Below are 18,079 nucleotides of genomic sequence, written 5' to 3' on the forward strand. Positions count from 1 at the left end.
TCCAAACATGCCTCGTTTCACAAAAAAATGTATTAAGTTAAAACCTCCCTACATCTGACAACCACAGCTCCACTTTAGTTTTTTCCTCCTACTGACAAGATACAAGACACCAGAGTTCAGGTTAAAAAAAAGAAGAAAAACATCTGAAAATTATATTTTTTTAATGTATTTATTGTGCATTACTTCTTTTGGCCCACTTGCAGTACCTTCACAGCACACCAGGGGGCTGCTGTCCACACTTTGATCACTGGCTAAGAGCGTAACCAAGGAAACAAAGGAGGTGGGAGTGTCTCAGTGTCACTTAGAGTCACGGTTCATCATGAAGTCAACTCATCACATTAAGGCGACACTGATGTAAATGTCAGTATGAACGATGCATACTGAGCGTGCTCAGACTGACCTCGCTGAAACCTTGCTCCAGGTTCCTGAAGTCTACGATGAAGTTCAGCTCCTGCGTTTTGGAGTTGGACAGCATCACCAGGCGGTGGAGCAGCTCGTCCACCTGCTCGTACAGAGCCGACACTGACTCCACCGCCGCCCGCTGGTCCACTGCCACGCCGACGCTGCTCTCCTCCCTGCGCAGCCACGACAGCGAGGCGCCGCCCTCCTGCTGGAGCTGCACCAATCGGCTGTCTGCGAGGATGCTGCACATCACTGCCCTGTAGCGGGACAGCAGCAGCTCGGCATCCTGGCAAAGAGAGAGGTTTGAGCTGGTGTCTGAACCTTCATGTGAGAACTGAGAGCAGACGGTGCCGATGGAGGACTTTGGTTCAACTCACGTTCACTGACTTTGTGCATGTGATAAAAAAAAAAAAACATTTTAAAAAAATCCACTTCCAGGATTCATGACCCAGTTACTCAAAACAATCCTAAAAGAACTACTTTCTTGAGCTTTGAGTGCCACTTAGTTTCAGTAAATTCAAAAGAAGGCAGATATCTCTACAGCTCATTGCTCCCAAAGTTGGACACTGTACACACAAATAATTCAGATAAACAGGCCGGAAGTTAACATGTCAATTTTGGAGTGATGGTGACAAACTAAAGAACATTAAGCAAACAAAACAGTGAGACCAGAACACAAAACTACAAACTGTCGAAGTGAATAAAAACACGCAGAGTGGATTTTAATACTTGTGAAGGGATCACCAGCCTCCTGTTGAAACTGTTCATGTTTTCAATGAGCCCAACTTTTAGACCTCATTTCCAGAAAATACAGTTTTATATTAAACCCAATTTGTATAACATAAGAACAGGAAATGGAAAAATAAACTTTACAAAATTTTTGAAAAAGTTCTGGAATAGCACCGTGAATTTGGTCAGAGTGCCATTTGCCAGAAAGGATTAGGAGCACGAGACAGAGTCTTTCAGTCATCCAATCAGATGTCTTAAAAAGACGAATGTATCTCAAACTCCAAGCGGGGAGGATGGCTCAGAGTTCAACTGACTGAGTTGTAGTCCTTAGCTCTCCTAAAGACTACAAACCCCCCCCCCCGATTGTTCTTATATAACTAACAAATTTGTTGTTAATTGGACAGATTTAGGTTCCTAAAGTAAAAATACTGGCTACCCCTCAGCAGACACACCTATGGTATCAATTTCAAGCTCCTCTGCTGCCTCACTCTCGCATGTACAAACTAAGGTGTCCACGCGCGCCCGGCTGGCGGGTCACAGTACCCCATCGGCCTTTTACAGGTGAGGAGTAGACACAGATCTAGCACTCTTTCTTTCCATGCCGTGTGTTTTTACCTCAGCAGTGTTTGGTAAAGTTGTGGATTGCAGCGCGTTGATGCTCTTCTGCAGCAGGCTGATGACGTCCTCACACTGACGGGTCAGCTGCTCCAGTCTCTGAGGGACAAACACACATTTTCATTGTGTGTATCGTTTCTAACGCCGCACACTTAAACTCACTTATGAAAGAAGAAAAGAAGCTTTAAATACTCAACTGGAATTTGAATAAAACCTTCCACTCTACAATACAAACCTCATGTCATTAGCACCCCAGGAATGTGGGACAACCTGTCCAATTATTTTTAATGAAGTATGCAACGTTTCAAAGCGTTTCAGCTGCAGAAAAGCAAAGAGGAGCTGTGAGTCCAGAATCAGACATGCCTCACCTGCCCATCGTCAGCTCTACGGAACAGCAAGCAGGGATTAACCTGTGCTGACTGATTTGGGTTTGTCGTGACACTGTGAGACGTCTGTCCAACACGCGTCAGTACAAACATGGAATATGAGTCTGACGTGGCTTATACTCATGTAGGTGAAACAGTTTTCTGATGACTACAAATCATCAAAACACTTAAGAAAGGTTTGACATTGTTCTAACTAACAGACTTCACCGTGTTCATGTGTTTCACTGTTACATGTCTGCCTTATTGTTTCTTTTTGATTGTTCATTTTAATCTGTGTGCGAGTTTTACACTGACCAATCTGAAGCTGACCCAGCTGCTCTGACTGAAGCTGAAGGATCCTCCAAACTCCACGGGAAGCTGTCGGAGCTCCACGTGTTTCTGAACATACTTCGGAGAGCTCAGCACCTCCACCTGCACAACAGAAACATCAACACACACTTTAAAACACACATTCACACAAAGGTGTTTGTGAGCAGCTACAGTGTAAAGTGTTACCTGTGTAGCTGCAGGTTTGTCCACACGCAGAGATGAGTCCTTGTTAGCAAGGATCAAAACACCGTGGATGGAGCCTGGTGTGTCCTCCTGCTCACACACACACACACACACATCAGTTTCTCTGGTGATCAGCACAAAGTTTCCATCAATAAGCAGTTGCTCATGTATTTAGAACAAGAACCAATTGATCACATTTTCAGAGAAAACCACTAAAAACAGAATTAAACTAATAAAACACATCAGGAAAAAAGACCATTCTTAAAACGGGGCTAAAAACTGGAGTCTGGTTGATTTTCAGGTTGTTAGTCTGCTGGGGGTCGAGCTTTTCAGATGTTCTGCGTTCAGGATTTAAAGTTTGATTAATGCTAATAAATTCAGATAGAAATAGCCTGTGAGTCACTGAACCCATATATTAAAGAAAAGCACTGGTAGACAAAGAGTGTTGCTGTTGCGTTATACTCACGACCTCTGACCTCTCTGGGTTCAGTCTGTCAGTGAAACCAGCTGACTGGAACTATACAAAGCTGCCACAGACCGTGTGTGGACTTGTTTCTAATCCATAAACGATAAATTTCAAAAGCAGCAGCAGAGCAGTCCTCCAACCACCGCAGTTTGTAACTAACGCCCTCTGTTGGTCACTGACCAATCAGAGCACATCATTAGGGAGCTCAGTTGGCCTCTGTAACCACACTTCTCTCTTCCTAAGTTTTCCAGTGAGGTGGAGATAAAGTTTATGGGGAAAAAAACTTCTTCTTTTTTTAAACTAACTAACTGTCCCCTCGTTCCTGAAGGTCACTGACGATGTTCAGACCTGGATGCCAGAGGGGAGGACAGAGTAAGGATCCATAATCCATTTCCTGTTTTAACAGCTGTTTTGACCAGAAACTAAAAAACTGTGGCTGCACAGAAACCTACAGCTTCAACTTTGATACTTTAAACAGAAACAAGAAATCATGATTGAAAATGTAAAAAACATTCTCAGATTCATGGTCGATCAGAGATAAGAAGGACGACATATTCTGCTCTGTACAAATGTTTCTCCATTAGTCACGTTCTGCATGTATTCCTCATCAGGAGCAGCTGCATTATTGTTTTAATAGGAGCGGAGATGCTGTCTCTCATGAATGCATGTTTCTCTAAATGACTCCTGGAGAATAAAACGACTCTGAGGGGCTGAAACATGAGAGAGACTCCAGAATTAGTAAAGCCACCTTTTCTCGCACACGCTCAGTCTGTGCTGGATTTACTACAGCTCCACAGCACAGAGCTCCTGTCTCCAGGTAGCTCAATCATAACCAACTCACCTGCAGCGACCTGAGGGCGGAGTACAGGGCGGGAGAGGGAGCAGCTCCACGGGCATCCACCAACACCGTCAGCCCCGACGCTAGCACCTCCTTCCTGTTCCATGAAAGAAGTGATATCAGAGGGTGGACAGCACAGAGACCTGAGTAACAACAGTAACAGAGGAGTGTACCTGAGGGTGGAGATGTAGTAAAGGAGGAGGCGGGGCAGCTCAGTGCTGTCACAGTCCAGGTGGGACCACACGGGGCTCGTGGTGGAGACGGTAAGCAGCGCTCGCCCACCTTTGTCTCTGGTTCCTGCAGGAAGACACAGCAACTTCATTTACACACAGAAACAGTGACTCCAACTCTGAAGTTCAGTCTCTGCTCCACCTGCCCAACTTTATAAACCTCAGGCTGGAGAGCTTCTGACTGCCCTGATCTTAGTCTAATCGGGTCTGAGTCTGAGGCCTGAAACTGGTTGGTACATGACGTTTGTGTTTTCTCACCAGGCAGACAAACAGCTCCAGACCTCAGCAGCATACTGTACAGTCTGGACTGGGTGACAGGCTGGACTATCCTTGGAACAGCTGCTGGTTGTTCTGTCGGATTCGAACCAGCAGCCAGAGCAACCTCTGACTGGGCAGGACGCAGCTCACTGCAGAGGCCTGTGAAGAGATCCCGAAATTACTCACAGTGTACTGATACAGCAGGCCTGTGAGGCCCAGTTTACATGTATGACACAGATAATGGACATGTTCTCACAACTAGAAATACTGTGCTGCTGGGGTACCTGCTGTTCTCTCACACATGCAAAAAAAAAAAAGACCATTTATAGTCCAATCTGGCCATCAAGGACATTTTCATTCTGAGATTCAGCTCCGCCGGGTCATGCTGCTAAATTTCAGGGCTGCAGTTAATGTCTGAATAACCTTAACCGTTAACCCAGCAGTTAACCTCAAAACAGCTAAGAACCAGACAAAAATTTCCTCACTGTCAAGGTCTCCACGTCTGAGGACACAAGTACAACAGTGCACGGACACACACGCGCGCGCGCGCGCACACACACACTGCCTGAAGACTTTAAACCACGAGTGTCAAACTCATTCACCGTCCACAAAGAGCTGAATTTGATCTCAAGTGGGCAGCACAACCAAAATCATTCCCTTCTTCAGTTTTCTGTTTTTTGTTCACTTAAGTCAAGATGTTGTAAATAAGCTGAAACTGAAGTGTCATATGCCCCTCACCTCACTCCTTTAACATTTAACAGAAGGTATCATCTCTTTTTTTAAAATAATTTTTCTCATTTAGTGAACTCGAAAGAAAAGCAGATGATAAACAGTCTGTAACATCTTAAGATAACTCCAGCAGCAGATCTCAGTTTTTCCACACTACTGGAAAGGCATGGAGGCTTCACCTGTAGATTTTCTAAATCCACAAAACTAGAAATGCCTTCATCTTTCATAGACTAATGCTGGCGTCACTGCAACAGGAACAGCAGGGGATTTTATTGACCAATAAAGTAATTCATAATTTTACACTTTTTTTTAAAGCCATCTATTAGGCCCCACTGGATGATATAATTTTGATTTTAAATAAAGAGAGAATGTTTTAAGTTAATTCTCAGAGTCCAAGGCTTCATCAGGGTTTCACAAAGTGCAAGTCAGTCGCAGGTGGGCAACAACCCCTGTGCTGTGGGGTATAACCCACAGGGGGTGCTATAATGAAAAGCAGAAACCTCGTGTACAAATATTAAAAGTGTGGAAAAACTTAAAAGTACAATATGTTAAGCAAATAAATCATGTAGCTACTAAACAAAACAAAGAAAAGTTTTCATGATGTTCATGTCTGAACTAACCAAATTGACCAAATTCAAATTACAAGAACAAAATAAATCTATAGAACAAAAAAGTTACGTGCTGATACACATAGGCAATGTAGACTTCCTGACACGCACTCTCACCAAACCTAACACCTAACATGAAGACAGAGGATCTCAGCAGTTCCTGTGGTTATGCTCCCTCTACATGAGATCTATCCAGGCTTCCGTGATTTTGTTCAGTAAACAAATACATCACCTGTGCATCCTTACTCAGTATGTTACTGTCAAGTGTTGGAGCCTATAAGGCAGCGCTCAGGGCAGCAGAAACTGACCTCTTACTGTTGTAGGTACTCTGGGTGATTTGTTTACATTATGATGCACAGAGTTGTTTTTTAGTTCAAAAGCTTGAGGTCATCAAGACTCTGCTGCATCAACACATCGTGATAAATCTGCATATTTTACTATTTGTTAAACAACCGGAGGGATGAGACGTTCAGCTTTCTCTGAACTGGAGAGCAAACAGTAAACAAAGACACTGCAGAGAATTCCCCTTAATGGAGCCTGGAGCAAGAGCACAAGGCACACAACTTCCTGTCTGCTCTTGGGTAACAGAGGCAGAGCAGGCTGAAAAAAGGTGAATGGTCCTTTAAATGATCAACGCAGTCGTGTGAAATGTGAGATTTTATAGAAAAAACTGAAAACCTGACACAGACTCGTTCAAGAGCTGCTCCTGCAGCCACACAGGTGAGTTAAAACAGGAGGTGAAGTCGAAGGTAGTTTTAGTGAAAGAGATGCAAAGGAGGAACCACTCAGCCAATGAGGAGAGGAGGAGGAGGATGTGATAAAGGAGGAGAAAGAGTGAGTCTGATGGTCTGTGGGAGGAAAAGCAGGAGAGGGAAAATGTACTGAGGAGGAGAAACGGGTTCATGTACCTTCAGTGTGACACTCTGAAGCTCCAGCAGCCTCCTCACAGCTCCACCGCTCCTCTTCTTTTTGGACTTCCTGTCCACTGTTGGACTCCTCAGCTTTTGTCGGAAGCAAGTTTTGATGTGCTGCTGGTGTGGAGACACAGTGCAGTGTTTTACACTCCTCTGCATTATTCTCTCCAGTACTGGATTGATCCGATTCTTCTGTGGGTCCCTGAAGTGCACTGCTTTCAGAATAAGAGTCATCGCAATGTGCTTTGTTTTTAGAATAAGAGTCCCCAGGGTCAGGTGCACTTTCAGAATATGTGCTTGCTAAGTGAGAGTCTTCTGTATTATTTTCAGAAGAGCTCTGAGGTTGTGTTTCTTTTTCAGAATTAAAAGTTCCTTGATGTGTTTGCAGTGTGTTGCTTTCACAATAAGAGTCCCTGTGTTGTGTTAGATGTGTGCTGTTTTCAGAAAACAAATCCTTGATCTGCTTGTATCCTGTGCTGGACTCTTCAGAGCATGTGTGCTGTGACTGTTTTTCAGAATAAGAGTCCTTGTAATATGGTTCTGTTGCTGTTTTTTCAAAAGAACAGCACTCAGTGTGACGCTGTTTATTTTTTTCTGAGTCAGCGTGTCGTTCTCTTGCTGTATTTTCAGAATAATAGTCCGCGAAGTGCGTTTCTGGTGCTGTGTTTTCAGAATACGAGCCCTCAGTGTCTGTCTCTTTTATGTTGCTTTCAGAATAAGAGTCTCTTGCTATCTCTTGCTTGTTATTTTCAGAATTAAAGTCATTGGAGTCTGTCTGTTTAGTGTCACTTTCAGAATAAGAGTCTTTGTAATGTGCTTCTCGTACTGTGTTTTCAGAATGAGAGTCCACCGAGTATGTTTCTAGTACTGTGTTTTCAGAATAAGAGTCCTGAATGTGTGGTTGTTTGTTATTTTCAGGATAACAGTCCTCGCAATGTGACTCTGTAGCTATGTTTTCAAAATAAGACTGCTCAGATTTACTTTGTGGTTTGTTACTTTCAAAATAAGAGTCAATGGCGTGTGCACGCTGTGTGGCATTTTCAGGATATAAGGTTTCTGAGTCTACCTTTTTTATGTTTTCCGAATAGTCCACAGAGTGCGTTTCCGGTGCTGTGTTTTCAGAATAAGAGTCCAAGGAGTGTGTTTCTGGTGCTGTGTTTTCAGAATAAGAGTCCAAGGAGTGCGTTTCTGGTGCTGTGTTTTCAGAATAAGAGTGCTCAGTGTGTAGTGTTTGTTTGTTATTTTCAGGATAACAGTCCTTGCAATATGATTCTGTAGCTATTCTTTCAGAATAAGATTCCTCAGAATGTATTTGTGTTTTGCAATTTTCAAAGCAAGAGTTACTGGAGTGCGATTGCTGTGCATCACTTTCAGAATTTGAGGTTTTTACTGGTTTTATGTTTTCAGAATAAGAGTCCTCGTAGTGTGGTTCTGTAGTTTTGCTTTCAGAATAAGAGCCCTCCCAGTGTTTCTGTTTTGTGCTATTTTCAGAATAAGAGTCTTTATAATCCGAGTCGATGGAGTGTGCTTGTTGTGTGTTATTTTTTAAATAAAAGTCCTCAGATTGCTTTTGTTTTGCGTTACTTTCAAAATAAGAGTCTTTATCTGTGTGAACCTCTCCACATCCCTTTTCTTCTTCTGTCTCTCCTCCTCTTGCATCTTCTGTCACTATTTCCTCATCCTCATTTCTTTCTTTACTTTGTTGCACAATCATAACCTGAATCTCCTCCTCGACCTCTACTTCCTCTGGGCCTTCTTCTACCTCATCTTCATTCAACTCGTCTTCTCCATCTCCCTCTTTATCTTCACTTTCAGCTTCCTCCTCATCACTTGGGAACTTTTCCTCCTCTGGCACCTCCTCTTCTTCCTCAGCAGCTGAAATTACAGCTTCCTCCTTGTTACTTCGCTCCTCCCCCCCCTCCTCCACGCTCATTTCTGTGCAGGTTTCAGGTTCAGTGTTCAGATTTGTGCCTGTGTCAGTACCTTTTGTTTCTTCCGATTCACAGATGGATGTTCCTGTGACTTCAGGAGGGGCAGAGGAGGAGAAGGGGGTCGGGACCACAGCTTCACGGTGGTCCTGGTGGATGCTCTCTTCCATGAGCCTGCAGGTTGCATCCTCACAGGGCTGCGGGAAGTTGCTGTGTGCGTGAGCAGTGAGTGTGGAAGCAGCAGAGTGTATGTTGGTGGTTTGAGGAGTGTGTGCGGTAGCAGCAGACAGTGTGTGTGTGGTGGTATGTGTACTTGTCCTGGCTCGGTGCTGCAGGCTGATGGACTGGGTTAAAGAGCCTTTCTGTGGGGAGAAGCGAGGAAGCGGGAGTTCCGTCAGCTCCACGTACTCCCCCTCCGAGTCCTCGCCCCCGCTGTTTGCTGGTGATTGGTCGGTTTTAGGCGAAGATGGGAGGTGCTTCACATCACTTGAAGAGGTTGCTTCTCTGTTGTTGTCAGATGATGTCTTGATTGCCAGATCTTTGCCCTTAATGGAGGAGTCCTGGTCCTCCTTCGGAGCAGTACAGGGCCGACTGATGAATTGTGGGTAGACCAGATCCTCCCAGGGGACCCTAAAGACGTCTCCGTGGGCGGAGAGGAGGCAGCGCTCCAACCTGGATGCTCCACGCTGCTCCCTCTCCCTGTTGACGGAGTCTAACCAGGCCATGCCAAAGAGAGACTGCAGAGCTACGCCAGACACCTCCTGCTGCTCCACATGATGGCTGCCGGCCGACTTGCTGCACAGGAGCAGGCGGGGTTTTAACGGGATGTCGCCCCTCCAGGAGGCCCTGTGTGCTCGAGGAGGGGGTGGGGCTGCAGAAGGAGAAACCAGCAGGTAGAAGTCTCCTGGACAGAGGAGGCGTGGGTCCAGATGACTGAGCTGAACGACTACCTTCTCGTGGATGCACAAAGGCCAGCCTTCATGACGAAACAGGAAACCACAGTACTGCAGCTGAGGAGAGAAGAGAGCATCACAGTCAAGACAGAGCGTCATTAAAATCCTGGTTCTGAAGAATATCATCTGTATGGGTGCAAACTAACACCTTCTCCAAATATCGGAACCAAACAGAGCAACCACAGAGATTCAATTAAATCTGAGTAAAGTTCCCACCTGATCCCCTCAGAATCAGCTGATTTATCACTTACAATAACTTTAATCTCTTTAAAGAAATCATGCAAAAGTTTACCTTCATTGTCAAATAACTTGCCCTAAAAGCACACGGGTATAAGTTGCAACTACATCTCTCCATGTCTAACAATCTAAAGCTAAAATCTTGCTAACTTTGAGCATCAGTATCACAGGATACATCATAGTTTTAATAGCAAAACCTGCACTAATGTAACATCTATGGCGTAGAGCAGGGGTGTCTAACATGAGGAGCACAGACTCCAACCTGTCCCACTGGAGCACGTTGGAAAAGGTGAAGAAGAGGATAAATTCTGGACTTTCTTTCTTTAATGAAGCGAAATTCCTTTAACAGGTAGAAAAACACATAATTCTGAAATTGCAATGTGTAGTCAAACTTCTTTTCACTGCCACACACAAGAGATTCACTGATCCGACCCACTTAAGATCAAAGTGGGCTCTATGTAGAGCTGGGCGATATAAGATTTTTTCACGATATAAGCCAAATAACTAAATGTGCCGTTGCTCACAAGTAAAATGTGAAATAATTAACAGCTTGTTTTAATTTAAATATTTATTTCCCATAATAAGTTTAACAGGGTAGATGTACTTAAGGAACATGAGACTTCAGTTTCAGATAAATAAAGGCAAATATTGCAAACTACACAAAAGGCAGCCGCTAAAGCGTTTAAGTTTCAAAATAGAACAAACAAAACAGACTACTAAATTGTCAATTCCACTTAGAAACAAAATTTTAATTCTAAAAATAAATCTTAGTTCGTTTTACAGAAGAACAGACAAAATTGACTAACTTTTGTCAATATCAAATAAACTGAGAACTAAAAGGAAATTCTCAACCTCTCCTTGTTGTATAGCTTAGCTTTTCAAACAGTTTTAACAGTGACTTTAGTCTGACAAAAGCCGAATGACGAATTAGCGCTTTCAGTCAGAGATTGAGCATGCACCGGTTTATTGTATTTCAAGACTTTCGGCACAATTTACAGTGCGCGCTACTCTGTTTTTTGTCAGACTTGAAATAGCCGAAATACCTTCACGCTACGGAACTTCTATGGCCCTTCCGTTCGACAATCTCTCTGGAATTGGAACCATCATTGTTTTTTTTTCGGTAACCTTCGCTCACGCTCTCGGTTGATTTTTCTCTAGTCGGCAAACTCATTTCCTTCATTACCCGGGCGGCCCGGCTGCAAAAACAAATACACATGTGCACCTTGGCACTTGTGCTGTACGTAACAAGTCACGTGATGTGACGCTGCGGCTGTGATTGGTTCGGCTCTGCGCTACTTAATTTGGATTGGCTGTTCTTTTTCTTTTTTTTAAGAGGACAAGAGAGATGAGGCCTATCGCAATAGTTTATTTTTTCTATCGAGAAAAAGTTATTTCGCAATACATATCGTTATCGTTCTATCGCCCAGCTCTAGCTCTATGTGGCCCACGTTGTAAAATCAACTGGACATCCCTGGCACGGAGGAACAGAAACGAGCACTGGAGCACGGAGGGCAGGTGGCTGGTCAAAACATTCCAACAGCTCCATTTTAAAACTTGTGAATTTCACTGTGAAATGAAGAAACCACACTGTTGTATATAACAGTCTCAACATGATGATCAAACAACTTTAGGCCCTGAAGATTTTCAAAGTTCGTGAAGGACACAGAGGATCCACGGATGATCTGTCTGCAGGTTGTTGCGCCATTTCCTGTTCAGCTTGTGACAATTTTCTCTGGCATAAGATGGCACGTTCCTTTTATTTGGTTTACTAAACTTTAGAGTGGAAACATAAAAGTTCTGCACTTTCATCCGCTATTCGGATCATGCAGTGATCCTGAGACTTCATTTAAACCCACTCCTCTGTATTCTGAGAGCATGTGACTTGGAAAATTTTGCAGAGCCTCATTAACAAAAGTGAAAAAATACAAAAAGTGAAAAAATACAAAAGCTTATTTTGAAGGGCAGGTACTGATTGATCTGTCATTAATATTTTTTAACAAGAGAACAGTGTTTAAAAGTCCATGTTTGGCAGCTGTGGCACATCTGTATCCACTTAGGCTGCTGTAGCTGCTCAGTTAATGAGTCCCACAAACAGTCTGACATCTTTCTGTTCATTTACAGTCAAAAGTTGCATCAAGAAGAAAAACACGCAAACTAGAGAGCAGCAGAGCCTCCCCAAATCTGACGGGACGTGAACGCCCAGCAGCGAACATGTGAGCTTTGGAGTCGAACACGTACGACAGGCAGGAACAGACACGAATATTCTGTGAGTCGTTTGATTCAGAAACAGTGATAATCTGTGCAGAGATTCCTGTCTGTTCTTGTGTTCACCATCCAACCTGATGTAACAACAGACTACAGCAGAGTGAATCGTCAAACAAACAGACACTGAGCGTAAGTTAATGACGCTTAAAGGTGTGATGAGATTACTCGAGGAAATGCAGAGATACTCACACAGGCATCCTGCTGGAGGTTCTGTAAGAACTGCTTTGCCGGCAGCAGGAAGTGGAGGAGGTAGCGGAGGCCGTCTCCTCGGTAATAGCGCTCCACAACACTGAGCACCTGACAGAGGACAGTTGGGGATGTGGCTTGGAAGGGTGGGTAGAGGGCTGCCAGAGCCGACTGGATGCACCGGTCCAAAGATTCAGAGTCCTAGAAAGAGTAAGGGACGCTTTACTTCAAAGGTAATTTATTTCAGCTGGCAAATCTACGAGCTACACTTTATCAGATGCCACAAATGAGATTTTCACATTTTCAGATCCAAAAATCAGACACACTACAGAACAACCTTTAAACACACAAGGTTTCAATCTTCTTTAATGTGAGCTTCAGACGCCACGATAACATCTCGACTGTGGATTGAAGTTAAGAGCTGGTAACAAATTGTCATCACCATCTGAATTTTATGCCTCTGTGCTTATCAAACAATCAATGCTGGCATGTTTTTCTGAAAGGTGGAGATTGCAAAACAGCAATGTCACAAACTCACTTGTCAAACTTACTACCCTGCATTTAGAGACGGGTAATAAAACAGTTGCGCTGACGCTGAAAACAATGTGCAGGCCTAATTCTTTCCAAGTTTACTTTTACTGTGCGCTGTACAGTACAGTATCTGATGCAGACTGACTGTTTTGTTTATTTGTTAGTTTAAGGAAGTCCTCTCTGGCTCCTCTGTCCTGATGTTATCATGCTGCTGATAAAAGATGTCTCTCAACCAAATCGCTCTATGAGCTGCTCAGACCAACAAAAGATGCTTTCATGGTATTAAAGAATAATCAGTTTGTGCTCATGTGACCTTAATGCTGGGCTGTGTGTGTCACAATCAGCAGTAGAACAGCCCAAACTGCAGAGGATACAGGAGAGAACATGTGACTGTGTGTCTGCAGAACATCCAGCTGTTGTCTTTAAAAACACCACACCTCTGCATCACATTCCAGAACAGACAACAGCTCCTCTGTTCCCATCTGTTCAGGATGATCAAAGGGACTGATCGGATCGCCTCTGAGACCACAGCAGCTTCCTCGCCCGCTATGACCACACGTCATGTGAGTGTGCTGCACCTCCACAGTCAGCTGTCATGTGTCCGTAAAGCTGCTCTCACACACATGCGTGCTTCCAATTGACATATCTGATTAATGTTTAAGGCCAAGCACAGAAGGCAGGCCCTGGAGGTGTGGCTGGGAGGCCCCGTCTGCAGCGGTAACTGGATCCACTGGTCTGGAAGTAGCGGCGACTGGTCAGGTAAAAATATCCGCACCCCGTCTGGCTCCAGACAGCCCTCTGAGAGGTGTGTGTGTGTGTGTGTGTCCATGCCTCCTCTTCCTCCTCTTTAATTCAACATGTTTAACCTTCCAGGCGGAAGCACACTGACTGGCAGCTCCACCCTCAGCGTCGGCTTCACTCATACAGACAAATAAGCTCAGTTTTCCTCCTTTTCCTGTAGTTAACGATCCAGGAGCAGCAGGTCGCCGCTATGCAGCACCTGAGAAGCACCTGCAGCTACAAACCAGCAAGGAAGCGATAAGAAAATCAAATTTTCAACCAACTCTTCACCGTGAAGAGGAAGTAACACAACAGAAACCATTAAAGATCAGCAGTGGACAATTATTGGCCACTCTTCATATTTTCCAGTGTTTTTAGCACCGACTGGAAGGATGGAAGGAGGTGACGCTAACACATCTCAACACACCAACACACCAGGGTAAAGTGTGGTGGGATGGAGTGCCAAGTGTCAGAAAAATAAAGGAAAAAGAGGTTTTGGCATGAGTTGAATGAAACCTGCCACAGCCTCTCTCTCTTTTTTTTTTTTTTTTTTCCCTTCTTTTGACCAGTGGGGGGGTCAAAGAAAAAATGAGCGGGGAACTGAAGAGAGAAAAAAGGAACGGTAATTGTTTCATGTCAAATGTCTTGCTTTCATAGTCGCTGGAAACCAGGATTGTAACCAAGATTACATTTTGATGAATTGCACAACTATACAGAACTATGCACAGCGTCACTGGAGTGTGGTTTGGGGTGGAGCGCGTTCTGAAAGAACAGTGTAATAGTTCCAGATAGCTGAAATGCCCATCCCTGATAATTAACTGTATTTATAATGAAGTTAAAAAACAGGTTTACCAAGTGCTTTACAGCTATACATCCAAGCAAAGTTAAACAAAAAGCAGCACATTATAAAACAGAAAATACAGAAACTCTCAGTAATCGACACTGATACATAACTTGTCGTAAAATACATAAAAAGCTGTTTTCTAAGCTTTAAAAGTGGACACGGGGGCAGCTCGTGTGATTATCAGCTGAAGCTTGAAGTGGAGTCTGTCTGTCGCCTGGCCTTGGGGACCAAAACCAACAGCTGGTCTGAGTCTACAAGGAGGCATGCGAGTTTAATATAAGACTAGGGTTGGGCAACTAATTTTAATGTCATGAGCGATTTGGCATTCGATGTTTATGAAAACAAGATAATTGCTACAAAAGCTCTCTCTCTCTCTCTCTGGTTTATTTTTGTCATTTTAAGTCTTTATTTGACAGCATTGTGTAGAGAGAGGAAGATACAGAGAGAGGGGGAGGGGCAGCCCGGAGCTGCCCAAGTCCAGTCCAAAGCCACGTCCAAAACCATCCTTATTCTGTCTGCTATGGCAGCAGCAGGCTGAGCAGGACGTTCCAGATATCTTCTCCCAATAATGTTTTCCAGTTTTTCCCAGGGCATCCAAGTTGCTCCCAGACTAGACAAGATATATAATCTCTCATGAATTGAAGGTCAATCCCGTTGTCTACTCCCAGTTGGGGTTGTTTGGAAAATTTAAGGCTGAGCTCAGTTTGGCTGCTTTTGTCCACCACAGTTCACGATAGAGCAGGGCGATATGACCAAAAGTATTTATCACCGTGTACATTTGAAAATTTGCGATAACGATATAACTGGCGATATAACTGACACTAGACAAAATACTTTACAACTCAAACAACTTTATTAGTGCAAAAACAAAAAAACAAAAACCCATCAATGAATTTTCACTTAAACAAGCAGCTGTTTTTTATGTGCATTAAAGTTGTATAAAAATTTAACAGTGCAAATGCAAATCCTTGCTGACAGTTTAACCGAAAGGCATTTCCAGTGGAAATTGGCCGACATATCCTCAGCATAACCATGTATAATATCCACAAAACTTAAAAGAGGTTATACACACACAATACGGTGATATTATGTTGAAGTACAGTACGTATCACTCCACGAGGCTCCTGCCTACGGTAGCCGTAATGCTTCGACAATCCATCAAGCGGTACGGCTTTGTAGCTTAGCAAAGTCGTACTAAAACATTTGACAGATTTTCGAGCGCCGTGTAGCACATAAAATCGGTTCGAGGTCAGTAAACACAACCAGAATTCATACATAAGGCACACGGGATTATAAGGGGCACGAAAGCTAAACCAGTTCCACACCACTGAAGTTGCAGCATTTTTACAAACCAATTCTGGTTCATCCATTTCATTCAACGATCCGCTTTCGCCCTTCTCATTCTCCGTCGCCGCCATACTTTTTCAGGCGTGTGCGTATGAACACAAAGGCACTGCGCATGCGCGTTTTGCCCATATTCTATCGCGATATTTCATTTTCTTATCGTTGTCCAACATTATACCGGTATTACCGTGAACGGTATGATATGGCCCAGCTCTAGCTCACGAGCACAGTTGAAGTCCCGAACGAAGATCAACTGGCTCCACTTTCTCTTCTCCACAACAGTCTGGTACAATGCCTCATGCTACCTCTACCCATGTCATGCTCCACCATCTCCAGAGATATCTGCACTCCCTTGGTTGGTGCAGCAACTTTCCTCCATTCCCAGAAGGAGCAATCCACCATTTTCCAACAGAGAAATGTGGCCTCTGACTGAGAGGTGCTGACCCTTATAGCAGTCACTTCTCACTTGGCTACAAACCGCCACATTGTAAGATCAAGGTCACATCCTGATGAACACGTCTTTCATTCACATTTCACTTAAAGTTCTAAATGCTTCTTGTAAAACACGTTCTTAAGTGAGAGCTGCTTCTTGTTTAAGTTTGTGAATACTCAGATTAAAGCACTGACCAAAATAAGCATATGACTCCTGCTGTAATCAAGCAGTTTTAACATAAATCAGTTGAGATCATCTCTGGCAGCAGTGCAGGGAGGGGAGAAAATGGGAGACGTGCTCGCCGTTCTCAGCTGCACACTTCAGCACATTTTGTTGATGATTTCTGAGGCCGTTACAGAAATCCAGATCACTGATAACAGCATGACAGAGTTTGTGCATCATCCATGGTCTCTGTGATAAAGGACGCCTTCAGTGTGTCTTCATACTAAACTGATACCATCAGTCACACTGAGTTGCGAAAGAAAATCTAAAAGCATATTTCATCACTGCACAGGAAACACCTTTGGAGTCAGGCAGCTTATTGAGAGGGATTTGATCTGCAAAGTTTATTAGCAGTTTTTACTTATCTGTATGTGAAGCAAGCCGACACTACTCACTGATACTAAATGGTATGATTAATAAGCAAGCTTTTTGTTGGACTTGCATAGACTAAATTCTTTGAATTCTTTAAATAATTTTACGTTTTAGCCGACTTTGATCTCCTCCTCCATGAGTTTGCTTTCCTAGAAGTTTACTCTTCTAGTCCATAGTGATTCCTGACTAACCTTCATCTGTCCTACCCTTCCACAGGGCAGAAATCACGAGGCAGGTGCCTTCAGACGCCAGCATTAAACAACTGGAGATTTACAGGTGACAGTTGTTTAAGTCACAAAAGCTTATGTCATGCTTTTTAATGCACCAGCATCTTTTTCTATTGAATGTAAGCACAACATCGGCAATGAACTCAAGTCCAAGTTCAGTTTAAAGACAACCAGTGTTGACTAAATCATGGATATAATCCTGACAACATAGGTTATTCCTAATTTGCTAATAAATTCATTATATCAGAAAGATGTAAAAACTACAGATATGACAGAATGTATAAGTGAGTCACTCTGTGTTTTCTTTTTCACAGCGCAGACAGAAGCTTCAAACAGTCTGATGTAAGACAGCACCACGATCAACAGCAGTCTTATTTATCTGCTGTATGATTGTCTCAGATGCAGAGATTATGTCACTGCATCACAGCAAAAAATAAATAAATAAATAAATAAATTGAACATTATTTTTTCTGTTTTTCTGAGCAGCTTCTTTAGCGTTTAAATTCTCCTTATTTTACTTTGTCCTGACTGTTAAGTTTGACGCTTCTGTTTATCGGCCGTATTTGCGCTGTATTCAAAGCGCCCACAGACCTGTTGAACTGACCCTGCGGTGATGTCACTAACAGTTTCCCTCTGTTTCCAGTTGTGTCGTCCTGCTCAGCCAGCGTTCCCCTTCAGCCTCGGCTGAATATTCTGGATGTGAATCAGGCGACAACTGGCAGCCAAATGCAACACTGAGGCCAATATTAGCAGCAGGATATCAGATGACAGCTGATGCAGGGGGACAGGGGACCGGGGGAGGGATTTTTGTGCTGCTGAAAAGCACCGCGGCAGGTTGTGGACGATCATGAGTTTAAAGTGCTGATGCAAACAGAGACCGATCGTAAACACAGCAGCGCTCCAAAAGTTAGAACCGGAGTGAAAATAAATGGGCACTGATGGACGTCTCTGCTGACGTGACACTGACACAAAGCTGGCAGCTTCATCAACGACAGAAATTTACAGATTCATCGCTGCACCGCCAAACTTCAGATTGTTTTGTAAACCATGGACAGTTCGTATTTACTACATTCATATCTTATACTGTCTA

The 18,079-nt window shown here is 43.6% G+C and overlaps 1 protein-coding gene across 1 annotated transcript in view; it reads right to left on the reverse strand.

Annotated features, from left to right (window-relative positions):
- plekhg4 (pleckstrin homology domain containing, family G (with RhoGef domain) member 4) overlaps positions 1-18,079 on the reverse strand; it is a 49,526-nt gene that overhangs the window by 13,644 nt on the left and 17,803 nt on the right. Inside the window, exons 2-10 of the mRNA XM_063480518.1 lie at positions 12,240-12,437; positions 6,662-9,605; positions 4,417-4,575; positions 4,102-4,225; positions 3,932-4,025; positions 2,628-2,714; positions 2,427-2,543; positions 1,747-1,845; positions 401-688 (exon numbers count right to left, since the gene is read on the reverse strand). Coding sequence (XP_063336588.1) covers positions 401-688; positions 1,747-1,845; positions 2,427-2,543; positions 2,628-2,714; positions 3,932-4,025; positions 4,102-4,225; positions 4,417-4,575; positions 6,662-9,605; positions 12,240-12,437 — 4,110 coding nt within the window. The remainder of the gene's footprint in view (positions 1-400; positions 689-1,746; positions 1,846-2,426; positions 2,544-2,627; positions 2,715-3,931; positions 4,026-4,101; positions 4,226-4,416; positions 4,576-6,661; positions 9,606-12,239; positions 12,438-18,079) is intronic.

Source organism: Pelmatolapia mariae, linkage group LG1, assembly GCF_036321145.2.
Source record: "Pelmatolapia mariae isolate MD_Pm_ZW linkage group LG1, Pm_UMD_F_2, whole genome shotgun sequence".
Lineage (NCBI taxonomy): Eukaryota > Metazoa > Chordata > Actinopteri > Cichliformes > Cichlidae > Pelmatolapia > Pelmatolapia mariae.